Here is a 17,941-nt window from a genome sequence, read left to right on the forward strand (position 1 = left end):
CTGAAAGTTCAGAGAGGCAGTCCAACTGTTTACTGCCGGTGCGGCGACATGACATCTGCATCGTTTATTGCTCAGCGGCGATTGGAGGGTTGTGATGACAGAGAGAGGGGAGAAGGTGTGTGAGTGTGTGTGTGATCTGTGAAGAAGTGCTCTTCAGTCAGACAGGTAGGCTATAGGGCGCAGAACCAGAGTTTACAACCAGAGAAAAGTGGGATTGTCTCTACGTTAATATTCTACCTTTACTTTATAGACTATAGCCTACTACAAAATAATGTAGGTTGTTGTTGAGGATCCGATTTTACTTGTCTGTCGTCAACATAAATTCAGCATCTTATTGGGGAGAAAATGAGCGGTAAGTTTGCCAGTTTGCAATGATTTATTGACTCATTCTTTACGTTGTAGCTTTTAGATTGTGAGACTTTGGCACCGTTTTTCTTGACACACCTCATTTAGGTAAACACAGATTCACTTTACTGTAATTCACTTAGCTAGCTATTGCATGCATCATAGCCTAAATAAGACCTAAAATTGACACATGTTCTTCCAAAATGTGAAAAAGATAAAGGATGCTATGTTTTGGAAATTATTGAATAGTGAATTGCTACAAAACTGTCATTCAGAATCAGAATCACAGGTTTACAGAAGTAAAAAGGTGGGTGAAATGAAATCATTATGGCATAAACAATAAGTTTAAAACAATACGTTTATTTGATAATTACATATAATGCATGTTCAAATCATGTGTAGGCCTACACTTCCTAATGAAATGTATCACATTCTATGATGACCGATAAACAAATATGCTAGTCCAAACAATCTGTGAAAGAAGCATTTTTATCAACCAAAGACTCAAGCCATCTTGTAGGTTACATTTCAGAAACGTGTGATCACGGCTATTTCTATTTTTTACTGTATTTAGGCCTATTTTGTACAGGGTAGCCAAGCAGGCTACAATTAGAACTGTAAATCGCATGGTCGCAGCCTAGGGTACGCTTAAGGACAACATTTCCTTGGGGAGGTGATGACAGACTCCAAAGCATCCATTGGCTTGTTAGAACTTGTCTGTTAACCTACTGTACAGATCTGTGTGGTGGCACTTCTTTAGGTCTCGTTGTTGGCAAATGGACTGTGGGAAAATACATTTGACTCTAGGTGGTGGCAGTTAAACTGGCAAATGTTTAACTTTGAAACAAATATTTGCTAATTATGACGACTTTATTAACAAAAGCTCTCATGGAGCCAAATAAGTTGACATAGCCTAGTAAACTTTACATCTGGAACTATTTATTATTTTCTTAGCGATTATTTATTGATAACTTGATAATCATGGAGAATCATAGAAAAGCACTCACTATAGTGTCCATATTATTCCCATTGCTCACAGGCAAAAATCTAGCAATCTAGCAGCCTTACATGAATGAGGTTATATATCCTACCGTGAAATGAAATGAAACATAACATCAACATGTCGTCGCTGTGGACGGTGGTATGGTAAAAAGTTATCCTCTGCATTACTTATAAGTAACGCATAAGATAACTTAAATTTGACCACAGATATCACCTTTGCAGCAGGTGCTTTGTTTACATGCAAACCACCTCTATGGCTTGCAGAATCCCTAAGTCATTCATTCATAATATTGTTTTGACCTATACTGTAAATTGGACAAATGATTATCATACAGTCGGGGCGACTGTGGCTCAAGAGGTAGAGCAGGTCGTCCAATGATCCATGGACGACCATGGTTCGAATCCTGGCTCCTCCTGTCTACATGTCAAAGTGTCCTTGGGCAAGACACTGAAGCCCAAAATTGCTCCCGATGTGCTGGTTGGTACCTTGCATGGCTTCCGCCGCAATCGGTGTATGAATGTGTGTGTGAATGGGTGAATGTAATGCACAATCTATGTAAAGCGCCTTGGATAAAGGCGCTATATAAATGCACCATTTACCATTTATACAGATTCCCCCCAGCTCATGTAAGCTAATCTTCCATCTAGGCTAGGGGGAAAAATTCTCATAGTGATTTTTGGGAAGGTAGCACCCCTATAGTGCTAGAATTGCAGCGGTGGTAGCTTTCTGTGTGCTATCAATCCATTCCTAACCCCATGCCAAAACACACATTTAGCAAATTTACCCTAGATACTTGTACAGAACCATTCAACTTTAAACTGATGATTCTCTCTCTTTTTTTTTACCCATTTAGGCCTGACGTCGAAATAAAAAAAAAGTCTTCTGAAAGAATATATATTCAAAGATTTGTGCCACATTTTCACGGTTTTTCAAAAATAGCAGATCTACAAGCTTGTAGATCTGCTATTTTTCAATAGCTAAAGTATAACATAATGCTTAGTTAAAACACCAAAAGGGGTTCCCGCCCTTAATTGGAAAAACAGTGGGCATACAGTAGCTAGCTCAGACTAATGTTCTCTATTACTGGCAGTGACAACATAGCGACTATACATTGCACAAGATATACTTCTGTTTTCAAGATGTTACATAAAGGTTTCCTCTGTAAATGACCTAAAGATGTAATACCATGATTAGGTTCTAAGGAAATGTATTATGACGTGCAAAAGTGGGTATAAGTAAAGCGTTCTACACATTTCTTCTAAATCGTAACGGTTCTCTGAAAATGTTGTGTAGGCCTATCTTTTTTCACCAGCATGTTTTTTTTTTTTTTTTTTACATGCAAAGCACCTCTATGACAAAATCGCTAACTCATTTATTTATTCATTCATTCATTCTTGACAGAGTAAGTACAGTAAGAATGGATTATCCAGCAGGTTCCAGCTCATGTACTGTAAGCCAGGCAAGGCAGGCAGCCAGGACCCCAAATGTGGGCCTGTATAGGGGGGGGAATCACTCGTGGAGATTTTTGGAGAGGTTTACAACATGCACCCCTAGTGCTAAAAAAAAAATGTGATAGCATTGCATCCTAAAATTCAATATAGATCAAATATAATGTAGGTAAGAAAATAACGGCATTCATTTTACCATTACATATATTTGCAGCAGCTTTTCACCAGCGATTGTTTACTGTATGCTGAGCACCTCTATGGCTGGCAAAATCGCTAACCCATTCACTTTACCACTTTCCCCTTGTGCCAAACACATTCACTATCCCCAGTATTCCAAACCAGGCAGTTTAGTAAGTAATATTATTTTCATATTATAGGCTGTTGGCTGTTTTTCTGGTAGTGATATGGTGCAAGGCACCGGTGATTAGTATTCATCACCGGTGTCATTTTTCACTTCACTTTGCAGTTGTTCTGTCCCCTGTACCATGTTGATCTGTTCCTGTATTGTACAGTGTTTTTGTATGGACATAGAAATGTTGATTAATGAGCATTGTCCCTGTCAAATAAATAAATAAATAAGGCAGCACAGCTCAGCTACCACTGGTGCAATGCTATCACATATTTTACATTTACTCCGATACATTCACAGTATCTATGCCTCAGTGCAATGGGAAGTAAATGGGGTTGAGAATGTCTTTGTCTGCTACCCCTGGTGTGTTTTCAGTTGGGGGAGTGTCTGCTACCCCTGGTGTGTTTTCAGTTGGGGGAGTGTCTGCTACCCCTGGTGTGTTTTCAGTTGGTGGAGTGTCTGTTACCCCTGGTGTGTTTTCAGTTGGGGGAGCTGCAGATGAGTCACGCCAGTGTTTTCATTCCGGCGTTCTGAGTCACACAGTAAGCCCCGTCCAGCCGTGAGTCCTCGAGTCCTCCCCGCTGTAGTTTATGATCCTCGTAACAGCGCAAACCTTTGCTCCACACTGATGCAAAACACCGCGTGAATCATTTGTCTGCAGCCATGTGTTTTTGTTCACATATGTGATTTATGTGAAGTTATTAAATAAAACGCAACTAATCTGAACTCTCAAAGAGATCCGTCGGTGACTCAAATGGAATTCTAATCCCTCAGACTGCTCTCTGACAGTGATTTCCTCTCAGCATTCCTTGGGAGACTTTCAGTTAAAACCTCCTTTTCCTCTTCTCACTGTAATGTAATGGACCAGGCAGCCCAGGTCATTCTTTGTGCCTGTATGTAGGCTGCGTGTTTCTTTTTTGTGTCAGTCAGGTCAGTTATCATCACCCTTGAGAATTCAAGAATTCTCCAATTCATTATTGCATTTGAAAGCACTTACTTACTATAGACATTTAGTTAGTTAGTTGCTGCGAGAGTGAGGTCTAGCCAACACCAACTCGGGATTCCTGGATCGCTGCCCTCCACAAATTCCTATCCAACATCAGGTTCTTGAGTTCTGCAGTGTTGTCAGCCAAGCTGTCGCGCCGCAGCACGTCTACATAGGTGGTACGCTTCTTTCCCCTCCTGGCTTTGCCCTGGGTTGGCTCCCATAGGGTCAATTTACTTGCCTCAAGTTCTGGGTGCCTGACGCAGTGCCCTGCCAGCCTCATCCTTCTCTCTCTGACTTTATAGACATTTATGAATGGAGTATTTGTTTCCAAATTATAGCACCACTGATGGAACCACTTTAAAGTTTCACATGTCTTTCTTCCTACTCCAGCATGTCTGCAATGCCTGATTTCAATGAGATAGATTAGCCTGATGCTGGACAAAAACAGAAACCAACAGAATGCTCCTCAGGGAAAATGATGTTGATCTGTACTGGGCATGGTCCACGTCTACAAATGACCCTTAAGCAAAATGTATCCTACTTTGTCATACTTGTGCCAAAAATAACTCTAATTTTGAACTGAAAAACTGCAACGTGTGATGTTCAAAACGAGTTACGTTCCACAACTCGTGTCACAGCGTGACATTGTGAGCATCTACACCGGCTATTTTCTGTGAGTGACACCTGCACCTGCCAAAGTGCCTTTAGTCTTTACGAGAGATGTTCTGATACAGTATCTGTATCGGAAAAGTATCGGTATCGGCGAATATGCCAGTCTAACCACCGATCCGACCGAAACAGGGGTAAGGGGTTCACTCTATGGCAAGTAAATAATATGTTGGGGCATGTGGAGTTTGCTTAACAGTAAATAATAAGTAAATAATATGTTGGGGCATGTGGAGTTTGCTTTGGAGTTGCCCAAACTGCAAGTGCACTTTAATGAGTGAGGAGTCTGCTATAAACACAACACGATATATATATATATATATATATATATATATATATATATATATAGCTAGATAGCTATAAACACAACACGAGATATATATATATATATATAGCTAGATAGCTATAAACACAACACGAGATCACAACACTGGTATCGGTATTCGGTATCGGTATCGGCTAATGCAGAAATTGTGGTATCGGGATCGGATCGGAAACGAAAAAAGTGTACCGGGACATCCCTAGTCTTTAGGCTTGCACTGTGCGCATGAAGGCTGCAATTGCGTCTCTCTCTTGCAGGCATCAAAGCCTGGATGGGGGATGATGACCCAGCTCAGGAGGAGGCCCGGCCCTCCTCGCCCTGGTCCGAGGAGCGCTGTGAAGAGCTGTGGGACCGCGTGGAGGGCGTTCGACATAAGCTGACCCGCATCCTCAACCCGGCCAAACTCACTCCATACCTGCGGCAGTGCAAGGTCATCGACGAGCAGGATGAAGATGAGGTCCTCAACTCCACGCAGTACCCTCTGCGAATCAGCAAGGCCGGTGAGAGGGAGGGAGAGAGAGAGATCTGGACAATATTGGATAAAGAGAGAGAAGCAGGTGGTAGTAGTAGTAGATGAGAGAAACAGTATTTATTAATAGGAACCTAGATAAATAATGTATATATATTCACCAGTATCTTAAAGACCAAACTATATAACTATATAAGCAAAAACTATATTGTTCAATGACATTGAAAAGAAACACAGAAGAGACATGAAGTCTTTAGAGTGAGTTGTCAGAGAAAAACAGGTGGGTAGAGAGAGAGAGAGAGAGAGAGAGATGAAAGACATTGCTGAGCTGACAAAGTCAAGGGGAGTGTACGATCAAGAGAAGAGACAGATGGGAGTAAAAGAAGAGACAGATGTGTGTGGGGCTGGGAGGGGAGGCACAGAGATGATGCAGGACATGTGGATGAAAGCAAACATCTGGCTTAAAGCCATAACTATCATTGTTGCTTTATTGCTTCATTGCCAAGGTGTCAGTTCTGAAAGTCACTGTGATATCATACAGAATAACTGACATGAAATGTGCATTTTGTTTCAACACGCTGCTAAAAAACACAAACGTCAGTGTCTGTTTTATACTTTACCTGTAGCTAGTAGTTACCAATTAAAGATAGACGATTGGGTCTTTCACACTCATATTGGATTGGTTTCTGATGTTGCCCATGCAGGGCGTTTGCTTGACATTCTGCGGGGGCAGGGGCAGCGAGGTCTACAGGCCTTCATGGAGTCATTGGAGTTCTACCACCCAGAGCAGTACACTCACCTGACTGGGAAAAAACCCACACAACGTTGCTCCCTCATACTGGGTAGGCTTGGGCCTCCGTGTGTGTGTGCGTGTGCGTGTGCGTGTGTGTGTGCGTGTGTGTGTGTGTGTGTGTCCTCCTCATAATTGAAACGATAGGAATCATGTTAAGTATCTTTAATAAAATAACCTTAAAGGAGAATTCCATACTAGAAGGCTTTCTTACCTTTATTTGTAGTTGTTACGTCCCCAACAAAGAGGTCCAGGTGTTATTTTGTGCAAACGTGGCTATTGGCTATTTCCCCTAATATAAGCCTTCGATGGGGGTTGGGTTTTTGTGCTAATTCACTTACTTCCATCGAAATAAGTAGTAAAGTGTGCCGCTTGGGATACTATTTACATTATGAAGAGAGGATATATTTAAAAAATCACACCCGTGTGAACTGAGTGGTGTAAGGTCTTATATAGACTGATCAGCTGTGGTCTGACGTAATGTCTGATGTAATGAAATCACACCCGTGTGAACTGGGTGACCATAGCAACCATGCTAATTTTTTGGTACGAACAGACACGTAAACTAACAAAGCTGAAATCACACCCGGGTGAACTGGGTGACCATAGCAACCATGCTCATTTTTTGGTACGAACAGACACGTAAACTAACAAAGCCAGTTGTAGGAGTGGTTTACACCACTCAAAAAAAAAGATTTTTGAGCGATGGAAATAAGCGAATTAGCACAACACCCCATAGCCCCATTCAATTCAATGCAATTCAATGCAATTCATTGAGGGCTTATGGTAGGGGAAATAGCCAATAATGTGCTTTTGCACAAAATAACACCTGGACCTCTTTGGTGGGGACGTAACAACTACAAATAAAGGTAAGAAAGCCTTCTAGCATGGAATTCTCCTTCAACTGATTGACCTCATTTTAAATGACCTTGCTCCCCAGACGAGGAGGGTCCCGAGGGTCTGACTCAGTTCCTGCTCCTGGAAGTGCGGAAGCTGAGAGAGCAGCTGAGGAACAGCCGTGTGTGCGAGCGGCGCCTGTCGCAGCGCTGTCGGGTGGCCGAGGACGAGCGCAGCCGCGCCGAACGGAAAGCCCAGGAGTTTCGCCACGACCGCCTGCAGCTGGAGAGGTACAGTATACTATACTATACGCCCCAATGACCTGGAACCTAGCTGGAGAGGTATAGTATACTATACGCCCCAATGACCTGGAACCTAGCTGGAGAGGTATACTATACTATACTATACGCCCCAATGACCTGGAACCTAGCTGGAGAGGTATACTATATGCCCCAATGACCTGAAACCTAGCTGGAGAGGTATACTATACTATACGCCCCAATGACCTGGAACCTAGCTGGAGAGGTATACTATACTATACGCCCCAATGACCTGGAACCTATAGCTGGAGAGGTATACTATATGCCCCAATGACCTGGAACCTAGCTGGAGAGGTATACTATACTATACGCCCCAATGACCTGGAACCTATAGCTGGAGAGGTATACTATACTATACGCCCCAATGACCTGGAACCTAGCTGGAGAGGTATACTATACGCCCCAATGACCTGGAACCTAGCTGGAGAGGTATACTATACTATACGCCCCAATGACCTGGAACCTAGCTGGAGACTGGAGAGGTATACTATACTATACGCCCCAATGACCTGGAACCTATAGCTGGAGAGGTATACTATATGCCCCAATGACCTGGAACCTAGCTGGAGAGGTATACTATACTATACGCCCCAATGACCTGGAACCTATAGCTGGAGAGGTATACTATACTATACGCCCCAATGACCTGGAACCTAGCTGGAGAGGTATACTATACGCCCCAATGACCTGGAACCTAGCTGGAGAGGTATACTATACTATACGCCCCAATGACCTGGAACCTAGCTGGAGACTGGAGAGGTATACTATACTATACGCCCCAATGACCTGGAACCTAGCTGGAGAGGTATACTATACTATACGCCCCAATGACCTGGAACCTAGCTGGAGAGGTATACTATACTATACTATACGCCCCAATGACCTGTAACCTAGCTGGAGAGGTATACTATACTATACGCCCCAATGACCTGGAACCTAGCTGGAGAGGTATACTATACGCCCCAATGACCTGAAACCTAGCTGGAGAGGTATACTATACTATACGCCCCAATGACCTGGAACCTAGCTGGAGACTGGAGAGGTATACTATACTATACTATACGCCCCAATGACCTGGAACCTAGCTGGAGAGGTATACTATACTATATGCCCCAATGACCTGGAACCTAGCTGGAGAGGTATACTATACTATACTATACGCCCCAATGACCTGGAACCTAGCTGGAGAGGTATACTATACTATACGCCCCCAATGACCTGGAACCTAGCTGGAGAGGTATACTATACTATACTATACGCCCCAATGACCTGGAACCTAGCTGGAGAGGTATACTATACTATACGCCCCAATGACCTGGAACCTAGCTGGAGAGGTATACTATACGCCCCGGCCCCAATGACCTGAAACCTAGTGTGTTCCAAGGAGCCCCAAATTGATGCTAATTAGCCCCACAGACCCCCATTTGAAAAGATGCCAGGGACCCCCATGAGACGGCTCTAGCAGTGATTCTCAACCATTTTAATTTCAAGGACGCCCCCCCCCCCCCCCCCCCCATTTAATGGCATTTCTATCTCTGGGACCCCCAATTTATATTGTAAAATCAACGTTAATTTAACTGATGGAACCCTGACGGGTCCATTTGGGTCCCACAAGGGTCCATTTAGTTTAGGGTCCAATTTGGTTACAAACTATCATTTAGCTGGGGACCCCCTGGAACTCCCTCAAGGACCCCTGGGGGTCCCTGGACCCCACTTTGAGAACCACTGATATATACTGTACAAAGTGTACATGTAAAGATGGTGAGATGAGTGAGTTCAAATCTCACTATGAACAACCAAATGATAACATTTTCTTCATCATCTTTATCTTCTGAAATCTTTATTCTCTTCATCTTCCCATTCACCAGCTTTGCATATTCATCTTATTCTGCACTTGGACCCGTTCGGTGGTGATATTTGTTTTCGTTCCTTTTCCCCCTTCGTTGTGATTGTGACGTGTGCTGTGCCAATCTTGGCCAAATGTTAGTTTTTGGACAACCGATTTCCCTAAATTGATGGATAACAAAAGTCAATCCAATCAAATTGCCCAAAATGAATTGATCAGAATCTTCAATAGTGTGTCTGTGTTGAATCGTGCGCAATCTGATCACAGGCTACGTCAGGACTGGGACTCTGGCAGTCGAGAGCTGGGCAGGATGAAGGATAGACACCTGGAGCAGGCTGTGAAATATTCCAGGGCCCTGGAGGACCAGGGAAAGTCTGCTGCACGTGAGAGAGAGCTACTGAGACAGGTGAGAAGGAGAAGGAGTTGTGCTGTCTTTAACATTTAAGACCTGAGACCAAATTCAAAAAATGTCTTCTAAATCCTGACAGTTTTCTGAAAAACCTATGTTTCTATATCAGTGGTGCTCAACCTTTTTCATGTCAAGGACCCCTGGGATTATCTGTATTTGGCTGCAGAACCCCATCTGAAAATATGTCGTTCCAGGGACCTCCCCAGAAGCTTTGAGTTAAAAGCGTTCGCTCTGAAAGAATATAGATTCAAAGATTTGCACCACATTTCCACGATTTTTCAAAGATCGCAACAGAAAGTGTGCAAAAACTGCACACTTTCTGTTTAGAAGTGCCTTTCAGTTAACGGAAAGGCACTTCTAAACAGAAAGTGTGCAGTTTGGGGTGAAGCTTAGCTACCGGTATAGCTATAAGCTATAAGCTATAATTCAGAGGCCAACAGAAGAAGTCTGTGGTTGCACGGGATAGCTATTACTGTAGGTGTGAATATGTTTAAATGTATGTGATGTATAGGCTATTGGCATTGCTCGGAAGGATTACATAGTAAACTCTCTGCGCACGGTTAAAAAAGTTCAGACTGGTGATTAGATTCATGTTTCTTGAAGTGCTCTGTGTAGAGACAAATGTTATTATTATTAGAGGGGTGGGAAGAAAGAGGGCTACGAATCTATGATTCAAGAGATGACAAACTCATGGCACCATATAGCTGGAGGGAGGCACTTTTAAATGAAATTACATCAGTTAGCATGCAGCTATTTTTTCTGCTTTAGAAATCTGTCCCAACATGTACTGTATAACAAAACTTAAGAGGTATGCTTCACACATGGTTGCGTCTCCTGAAATTTAAATTGAATATAGAATTGCATTAATTGTAATGCAATAGAGTTGTGTATTGATAGATGGACAAAAGATTAGATACAAAAATACACAACGATACGATACAACTTTATTGTCAGCTTGCACTGAAATTTGTTTTGCGTCCATGACGTCACCGTTCAAGAAACAGACAAGACATAGACATACATTACAAAATGGTAGACATTACAGGACAAAAATCACAGAAAACAATCAGGAACGAGAACACATCCACTGGTTTAACGATTTTGGTTTAGAAGCAAGACAGACTGATGTACAAACAAGTTCTTTAGTCTGTTTATCTTAAATGTAGGGACTCTAAACCGCCTCATGGAGGGCAACAGTTGATATTCATCATTTAAAACATGTAAGGGGTCAGAAGAGATACTCTTCGCCAGTCTAAGCATGCTCTTGGTCTGGGCCTCTTTAAAGGAACGTAACACGACCTCGACTGGCCTACCAACAATTTTAGCGCAGATCATAATTTGGCTATACAGTTTGTTCTTATATATCATTGATAGGCTGTTAAACCAGGCCGTGCTACAGTACAACATCACAGTTTGAACAACAGACGTATAGAAAAGAGACAAGATCTGACTGCTAGCACCAAACGATCTAAGTCGGCGTAGGGAGTACATACGCTGCTGTATCCTCTTACAAATAAAGTCAATATTAATATAATATAGACAATATACATATAAATTACGATTATACGTCTATTTGTACATAACTGTCAAAAGGACAAACAGGCTTGAGAGCTTATTTACATTGTGGTCCTTTGAATGGAAATGTGTAAATGTTTGTAATAGTGTATAGGACAGTGTTAGGCAACAGGCCCTTAGGCCAGAACTGTCCCACCAGCGGTGATATCTGGCCCGGGCAAATTATTCAGTAAATAGTTTACAATATGTGATATACTGTATACTGTAGGCTAATAGCGTACTAAAAGTGGGGACTGGGGATCCTTGAAGGGTTTCAAGGGGGTCACCAGCTAAATTACTGATAGTTTGGTCTGTACTACAAGAGTGCACACATGGAAACTCTTGTAGGTACAGACAGACAAGAATGTACAAATTTGTACACTCGGTTATGGGGGTCTGTGACCTACATTTGCATATTCCTTGAATTTTAAAAAGTTTGACGCCTGTAAGAAAGACGCACTGCGGCGCGACAGCTAATTTTAGCTATAAACAACACTGTAGAACTGAAGAACCTGATGTTAGATAGAGACGGAGAGTGTGTAGGTCTCGAGGGGTGGCGGTGGCTCAGGGGTAGAGTTTCCGGATGGTAACCGTAAGGTCGCCAGTTCGAACCCGGGCTCCCCCAGAGTTAGTGTCGAAGTGTCCTTGAGCAAGACACTGAACCCCTAATTGCTCCTGATGTGCTGGTTGGTGCCTTGCATGGTTTCCGCTGCCATCGGTGTATGAATGTGTGTGTGAATGGGTGAATGTAATGCACATCTATGTAAAGCGCCTTGGATAAAGGCGCTATATAAATGCACCATTTACCATTTACCGAGTTGGTGTTGGCTAGACTAGACCACACTCTTGCATCGCATCATCATAATGTCCAAATAATAGAAAATCTACCCCCACCTGAAGAATTCCTTTATCCATGTTCAGAGTCAATAACAGGTCAGCTGTTTCATGCAGTTTCTCTCCATTCAAAAGTCTGTCTCCAGATATTATTTTTGAACTGTTTAATGAACTAAATAGCCCCTTTGTAGGCTACAACATTCAAGGATGAGGCCAGCACAAAATGATTACCACACGCATTTCTATCCGCACCTGTAACATTTGATTACACACACAGTTACATCAGTATGCCGTTATACCACACAAGTCAGCTCCGGTCCGTCATCAAAGCTAGTTTGTTCCAACTCCTACTTCTTGCCAAGGTTAAGGCCTATCTCCCCCGACAACAACTAGAAAGAGCCATTCGTGCCGTTATTTCCTAAAGATTAGATTACTGTAATTCCCTGTGTACACCGGTTTAGAGCAGTCTTCTCTGTGTACACCGGTTTAAAGCAGTCTTCTCTAGTGTAATTCCCTGTGTACACCGGTTTAGAGCAGTCTTCTCTACTGTAATTCCATGTGTACACCGGTTTAGAGCAGTCTTCTCTACTGTAATTCCATGTGTACACCGGTTTAGAGCAGTCTTCTCTACTGTAATTCCATGTGTACACCAGGTTAGAGCAGTCTTCTCTACTGTAATTCCCTGTGTACACCGGGTTAGAGCAGTCTTCTCTACTGTAATTCCCTGTGTACACCGGTTTAGAGCAGTCTTCTCTACTGTAATTCCCTGTGTACACCGGTTTAGAGCAGTCTTCTCTACTGTAATTCCATGTGTACACCGGTTTAGAGCAGTCTTCTCTACTGTAATTCCATGTGTACACCGGTTTAGAGCAGTCTTCTCTACTGTAATTCCATGTGTACACCGGTTTAGAGCAGTCTTCTCTACTGTAATTCCCTGTGTACACCGGGTTAGAGCAGTCTTCTCTACTGTAATTCCCTGTGTACACCGGGTTAGAGCAGTCTTCTCTACTGTAATTCCCTGTGTACACCGGGTTAGAGCAGTCTTCTCTACTGTAATTCCATGTGTACACCGGTTTAGAGCAGTCTTCTCTACTGTAATTCCCTGTGTACACCGGTTTAGAGCAGTCTTCTCTCGGGCGCGTGCAGTTGGTCCAAAATGCAGCGGCTTGCCTTCAACGACGTGAGCACACAGTCCTGTCCTGCTGGCCTCACTTCACTGGCTTGCTGTCAATTTTACAATTGATTTTAAGGGGCTAGCCCCGCTGTACACCCCAGCCAGGGCTCTGAGGTCTGCCGATCAGTCGCTATTAACTATCCTTAAAACTAACAAAAGGACGAGGGGTGACCACACCTTTGCTGTCAGCGCTCCCACGCTCTGGCACAATTAACCTGCCTCTCCCCATCCGATCTACCCAGTTTTCAGATCCTTACTGACAGCCCACCTGTTCTCTTCGGCTTTTAATTGCTCTTGATGGTCTCATGTGTTTTTTAATGATGTACATATTTGCCGATAGGCGCTGTTGATGCTCTGTTACTGTTTGTCTCAACCCGCACTTTTTGTCAGCATCTGTGATCTGTTGTGCTCAATGTCCTATGTAGATAAAGTTTGATTTGATTTACTTTTATAGCAACAGCATTTGTATAAGATAGTCAGTCAAAGGTCCAGTTCTTAAATTAACCATCGATTATGTTCTGGCCCAAAAGTCCTGGGGCCAAATGTACTTGCCGACCCCTGATATAATAAGATACATAGTACCATATATGTGTCTGCTCAAAATACCATATACAGTATACCTCCAAAACAATGGAACACTAAACAACAGCATGCCATTCCAAACACAGATAGAAGAGCTGAAGGCCAGGCTGATGGAGGCAGAGAAACCGAGTCCCAGCGCTGCAGCCAACACTCTGTCACTGAAAAGGAAGAGTGTGATTTCCAACAGTGTTAATGCAGCTCCACCTCCATTACCAGAAAAGCCGCTGCACCGTATTGACATACACAAGGCTGGGAATACTGGAGCTCAGGTGAGAATTTAAACACACAACACTGTCTGTCACACTGTTAATTCAGTTAATTTTTCATGATTTTCATAATATAATAGAAACAACGATGTTGAAACATCATTTACTTAGCATGCCTATTCAGTCTAAAAAATTGCAGAACTACAAGCTACGAGCCGTCTAGAATGGGATAATAATGACTAAATTGGGCAGGAAAAAGGGGACAAGAAATGGTTGGCTACTCTAAATGACTGAAACTAAGACTAAATATACTGACGATTTCGTCAACAAATAAAAACTAGACTCAATTGTTAGGAATGGACTAGTGGACAAGAGATCCAGTATAAGTCATTTTACACTTGGTTGCATGCTGAAAATAGCCGATCTGGCTATTTTCAGCAAGTGAAAAAAATAAGTCATTACGACGGCATCAAGGCCCGCCTAAACACATTTTGCTCGACTAAATCAACTGTAGATTTAGTCGACTAAAATCTTATGATATTTAGTCGACTAAAACTAGACTAATATAACACTAAAACATTCCAGGTGACCAAAATGTGACTAAAACGAAATGAAAACTATTCAAGAGACTATGGGCAGTATTATGCGTGTCTTAAGTACCAGGTCTTATGACTTAACTTAAGACCTGGAGGCGTGGTCAATGCTGTTTGGCCACTCAGAATAGCCAAATGGCATTGATCACGCCTCCAGGTCTTAAGTTAAGTAATAAGACCTGGTACTTAAGACACGCATAATACTGCCCTATAGGACTAAAACTAAAATCAAAATGTGCTGCCAAAAACAACACTGGGAGGAGGATAACTGTTGCGAAGGCTTTCACTTAGAGTTCCATATATGGGATAACCCATAGTCCCATATATGGAGACAACAGCGATATCCAGCGCTGACATCAGATTAATGTAGAAACTCCAAAGATGGATATACACAGTGGTGACATCATCGTAACACTAGACTTGCACAGCATAAAAGGCGGCTCCCATGGCTTCTAAAGCTGAGATACCAAACAACGCACGCGGTATCTCCAACATGTCAACACATACGAACCAAGGTATCTGGCTTTACCACCCATATACCTTGGATAGCCTCTATTACCTTTGGCACGAGTCTTCTAGATGGGATAGAATAACTGGCTAATGGCTAAGCAACCGTAGAGCATTGAAGTAGAGGTTTCTACATCCCGGTTAAGTTCGTATCGAACACCACTGTAGTGGGTCCTAACTAAATAACCAGCACTGGTTCGAGCTATTTTACATGCGTTTCTGTTCTATTTTTTTTTGTCAGGCGCTGATGGATATTTTACAGCAGGATCGCAGGGAGGCGGCGGAGCAGAGGCAAGACCTGTGTAACACCATCACTAAACTACAGGAGGAGCTAGAGAGCTCCGAAGATCAAAGGGACAAGGTGAGGTTTTTAGGGGCAACAAAACCCCGTTCTAGGTGAAGGCGCGCTCTACTCAGGGAGTCAAAGTTGAGTCTCTGTAGCTGATGGGTGCAGATTCTTGAAGATCATTGGAAAACGGGGAATATCCGCACTCTCTTAATAAAGTTTGAGTTTCTTTGTTTCATGAAATCACACCTTTTTGGCTGGGGACCCCCGGAAATGCTTTGGCCATGTCTCTCTATTTTTCATTAGCTAAAGTATAACATACGGCTTAAAACACCAAAAGAGGTTCCCGCCCATTCAGCTTCTCAAAACCATATCAGTGTGGTGCATGTCAGAGCCAACCTGAGTCCTGAACATTACCAATCCCTCCATAACCTGTATGTTTTCCCCCTGAATCTTCTGATTCATAAAATAGATGGTATTTTCACTCATTGCCAAAGAGCGTGTTCATCCCACACTAGTTGTATTTAGAGTGTGTGTGTGTGTGTGTGTGTGTGTGTGTGTGTGTGTGTGTGTGTGTGTGTGTGTGTGTGTGTGTGTGTGTGTGTGTGTGTGTGTGTGTGTGTGTGTGTGTGTGTGTGTGTGTGTGTGTGTGTGTGTGTGTGTGTGTGTGTGTGTGTGTGTGTTTTCCAGAACGGCCTGTTATAGCGCCACCAGGATTTTTTGATATTACTCCTCCAGATTCTGTCCAAAAATCCCGGAAATTGTTACACACTATCTCTATAGTCATGTGTTCAAGACGGATCTGTCTGATATTTATTTCATATTCCATCCTAACTTTTAAAGTTTGCAGGATTGGCCCATTTTGAACAAAAAGCCTCAAATCATGAACGCAGCGTGTAATTTATGTGAAATCTTTCACAGACTTCCCTACTAGGCTGAGGAATATATCCCACCCTTTTCACATTGGCCTGTTATAGCGCCACCAACAGGTGGATTTTTCCAAAACACATTTTTGGAACAAAATGCCTCAAGTCATCCAATTGCCATGGCACCCTTTTCACATTGGCCTATTATAGCGCCACCAGGAGGCCACAACCTGTGCCCCGAGGGGCACTTTTTCTAGTTTATTCTGCATTTGCGCCACGGACCACCTGATGAGATTTAGCCTTGCAGACCCAAAATTAAAGAATACATGTATGTATTGTACAGGAGAGGTTACAGGCAAACGTTGATCAAAATAACAATTCTTCTACATTCTCTACTTGTGTAGACTTCTTGTAAATGAACTTAAAGCAATGCAGATGTTTAACAATCATTAGTGTAAAATTAAACCAATTTGGATTCATTTTATACTTTAAGAGAGTTAAAGATCTATAAGGATCCATTTGGTTACCAACTCTCCATCATTTAGCTGGGGACCACCTGGAACCCTTATATTTATACTGTAAGCTGGAACCCCCTCAAGGACCACCGGTGCTCTGGGGACCACCTGGAACCCTTATATTTATACTCTAAGCTGGAACCCCCTCAAGGACCACCGGTGCTCGCCGGAACCACTGCTCTACAAAATCAAACGTTTTAAATAAACTAGAATGTTCCCTTTGACTGGAGGTTGTTGTGACATCATTGACGTGCACACATAGACATCAAAGGGGGCTTCAGCCCCTGCCCTTTCCAGACCACGAATGCAGCATTTACTACGGTGGAAGAAATGCAATTGCTCCACCTTTCCATGCCATATACCGGAAGGCAGCGGTGGCCGAACGGTTTGCGGAGCGGTCTTGATACCGGAAGGTCGCCAGTTCCAATCCCCGGACCGGCACGTTAAAATTACCACCGCTGAAGTGCCCTTGAGCAAGGCATTGAACCCCTACCATGAAATGTTCTATGAGCAGGGTGTGGCTGTAAACAAGCATCTCGAGCTTAGTCCACTTCCCTGGGTAAACAAAGAACTTTGCTTTGCTTTGCTTAGCTTAGCATTCAGGAGAATTGCTTTTTTTCTGAAGTCTCCTGAACTTGAAAGCAGCATTTTGCGTTGAACAAATTTGCTTAGAAATTCATGTCGTGACACGGCACCTCCACTAGCTAAAGAGTGCTGGGTTGCGCCCCTGAAAATAGCTGCTATTTTCACAATTTTTGAGTGGTGTAAACCACTCCTACAACTGGCTTTGTTTGTCTGTCTGTCTGTCTGTGCAAAAAAAATTAGCATGGTTGATGCTGATTGGTTGATGCTGATTACATTACGTCAGAACACAGCTGATCAGGCTATATAATACCTTACACCACTCAGTTCACACAGGTGTGATTTTTATTTGTCTAAAAGTGCCCCTGCCTCTCTAACACTCTCTTCACGTCCCTGTGTGAAACGTTTTAAATAAACTAGAATGCTCTCTTTGACCGGAGGTTGTTGTGA

The 17,941-nt window shown here is 42.9% G+C and overlaps 1 protein-coding gene across 5 annotated transcripts in view; it reads left to right on the top strand.

Moving 5' to 3' along the window:
* The first annotated feature begins 232 nt into the window (after positions 1 to 232).
* Positions 233 to 17,941, top strand: part of LOC306936560 (caspase recruitment domain-containing protein 11) — a 51,313-nt gene continuing 33,604 nt past the window's right edge. For 2 of the 5 annotated variants that reach the window (XM_079520123.1, XM_079520119.1), the window contains exons 1-7: positions 233 to 352; positions 5,379 to 5,621; positions 6,295 to 6,432; positions 7,321 to 7,507; positions 9,651 to 9,789; positions 14,023 to 14,205; positions 15,484 to 15,603. In XM_079520123.1, coding sequence (XP_079376249.1) covers positions 346 to 352; positions 5,379 to 5,621; positions 6,295 to 6,432; positions 7,321 to 7,507; positions 9,651 to 9,789; positions 14,023 to 14,205; positions 15,484 to 15,603 — 1,017 coding nt within the window. In that variant the 5' untranslated portion in view covers positions 233 to 345. Of the gene's footprint in view, positions 353 to 3,586; positions 3,705 to 4,255; positions 4,310 to 5,378; positions 5,622 to 6,294; positions 6,433 to 7,320; positions 7,508 to 9,650; positions 9,790 to 14,022; positions 14,206 to 15,483; positions 15,604 to 17,941 lie in introns of those variants that run through there. The other 3 variants (XM_079520120.1, XM_079520121.1, XM_079520122.1) reach the window with 3 other exon arrangements.

This window comes from Electrona antarctica, assembly GCF_951216825.1.
Source record: "Electrona antarctica genome assembly, chromosome: 14".
Taxonomy (NCBI): Eukaryota; Metazoa; Chordata; class Actinopteri; order Myctophiformes; family Myctophidae; genus Electrona; species Electrona antarctica.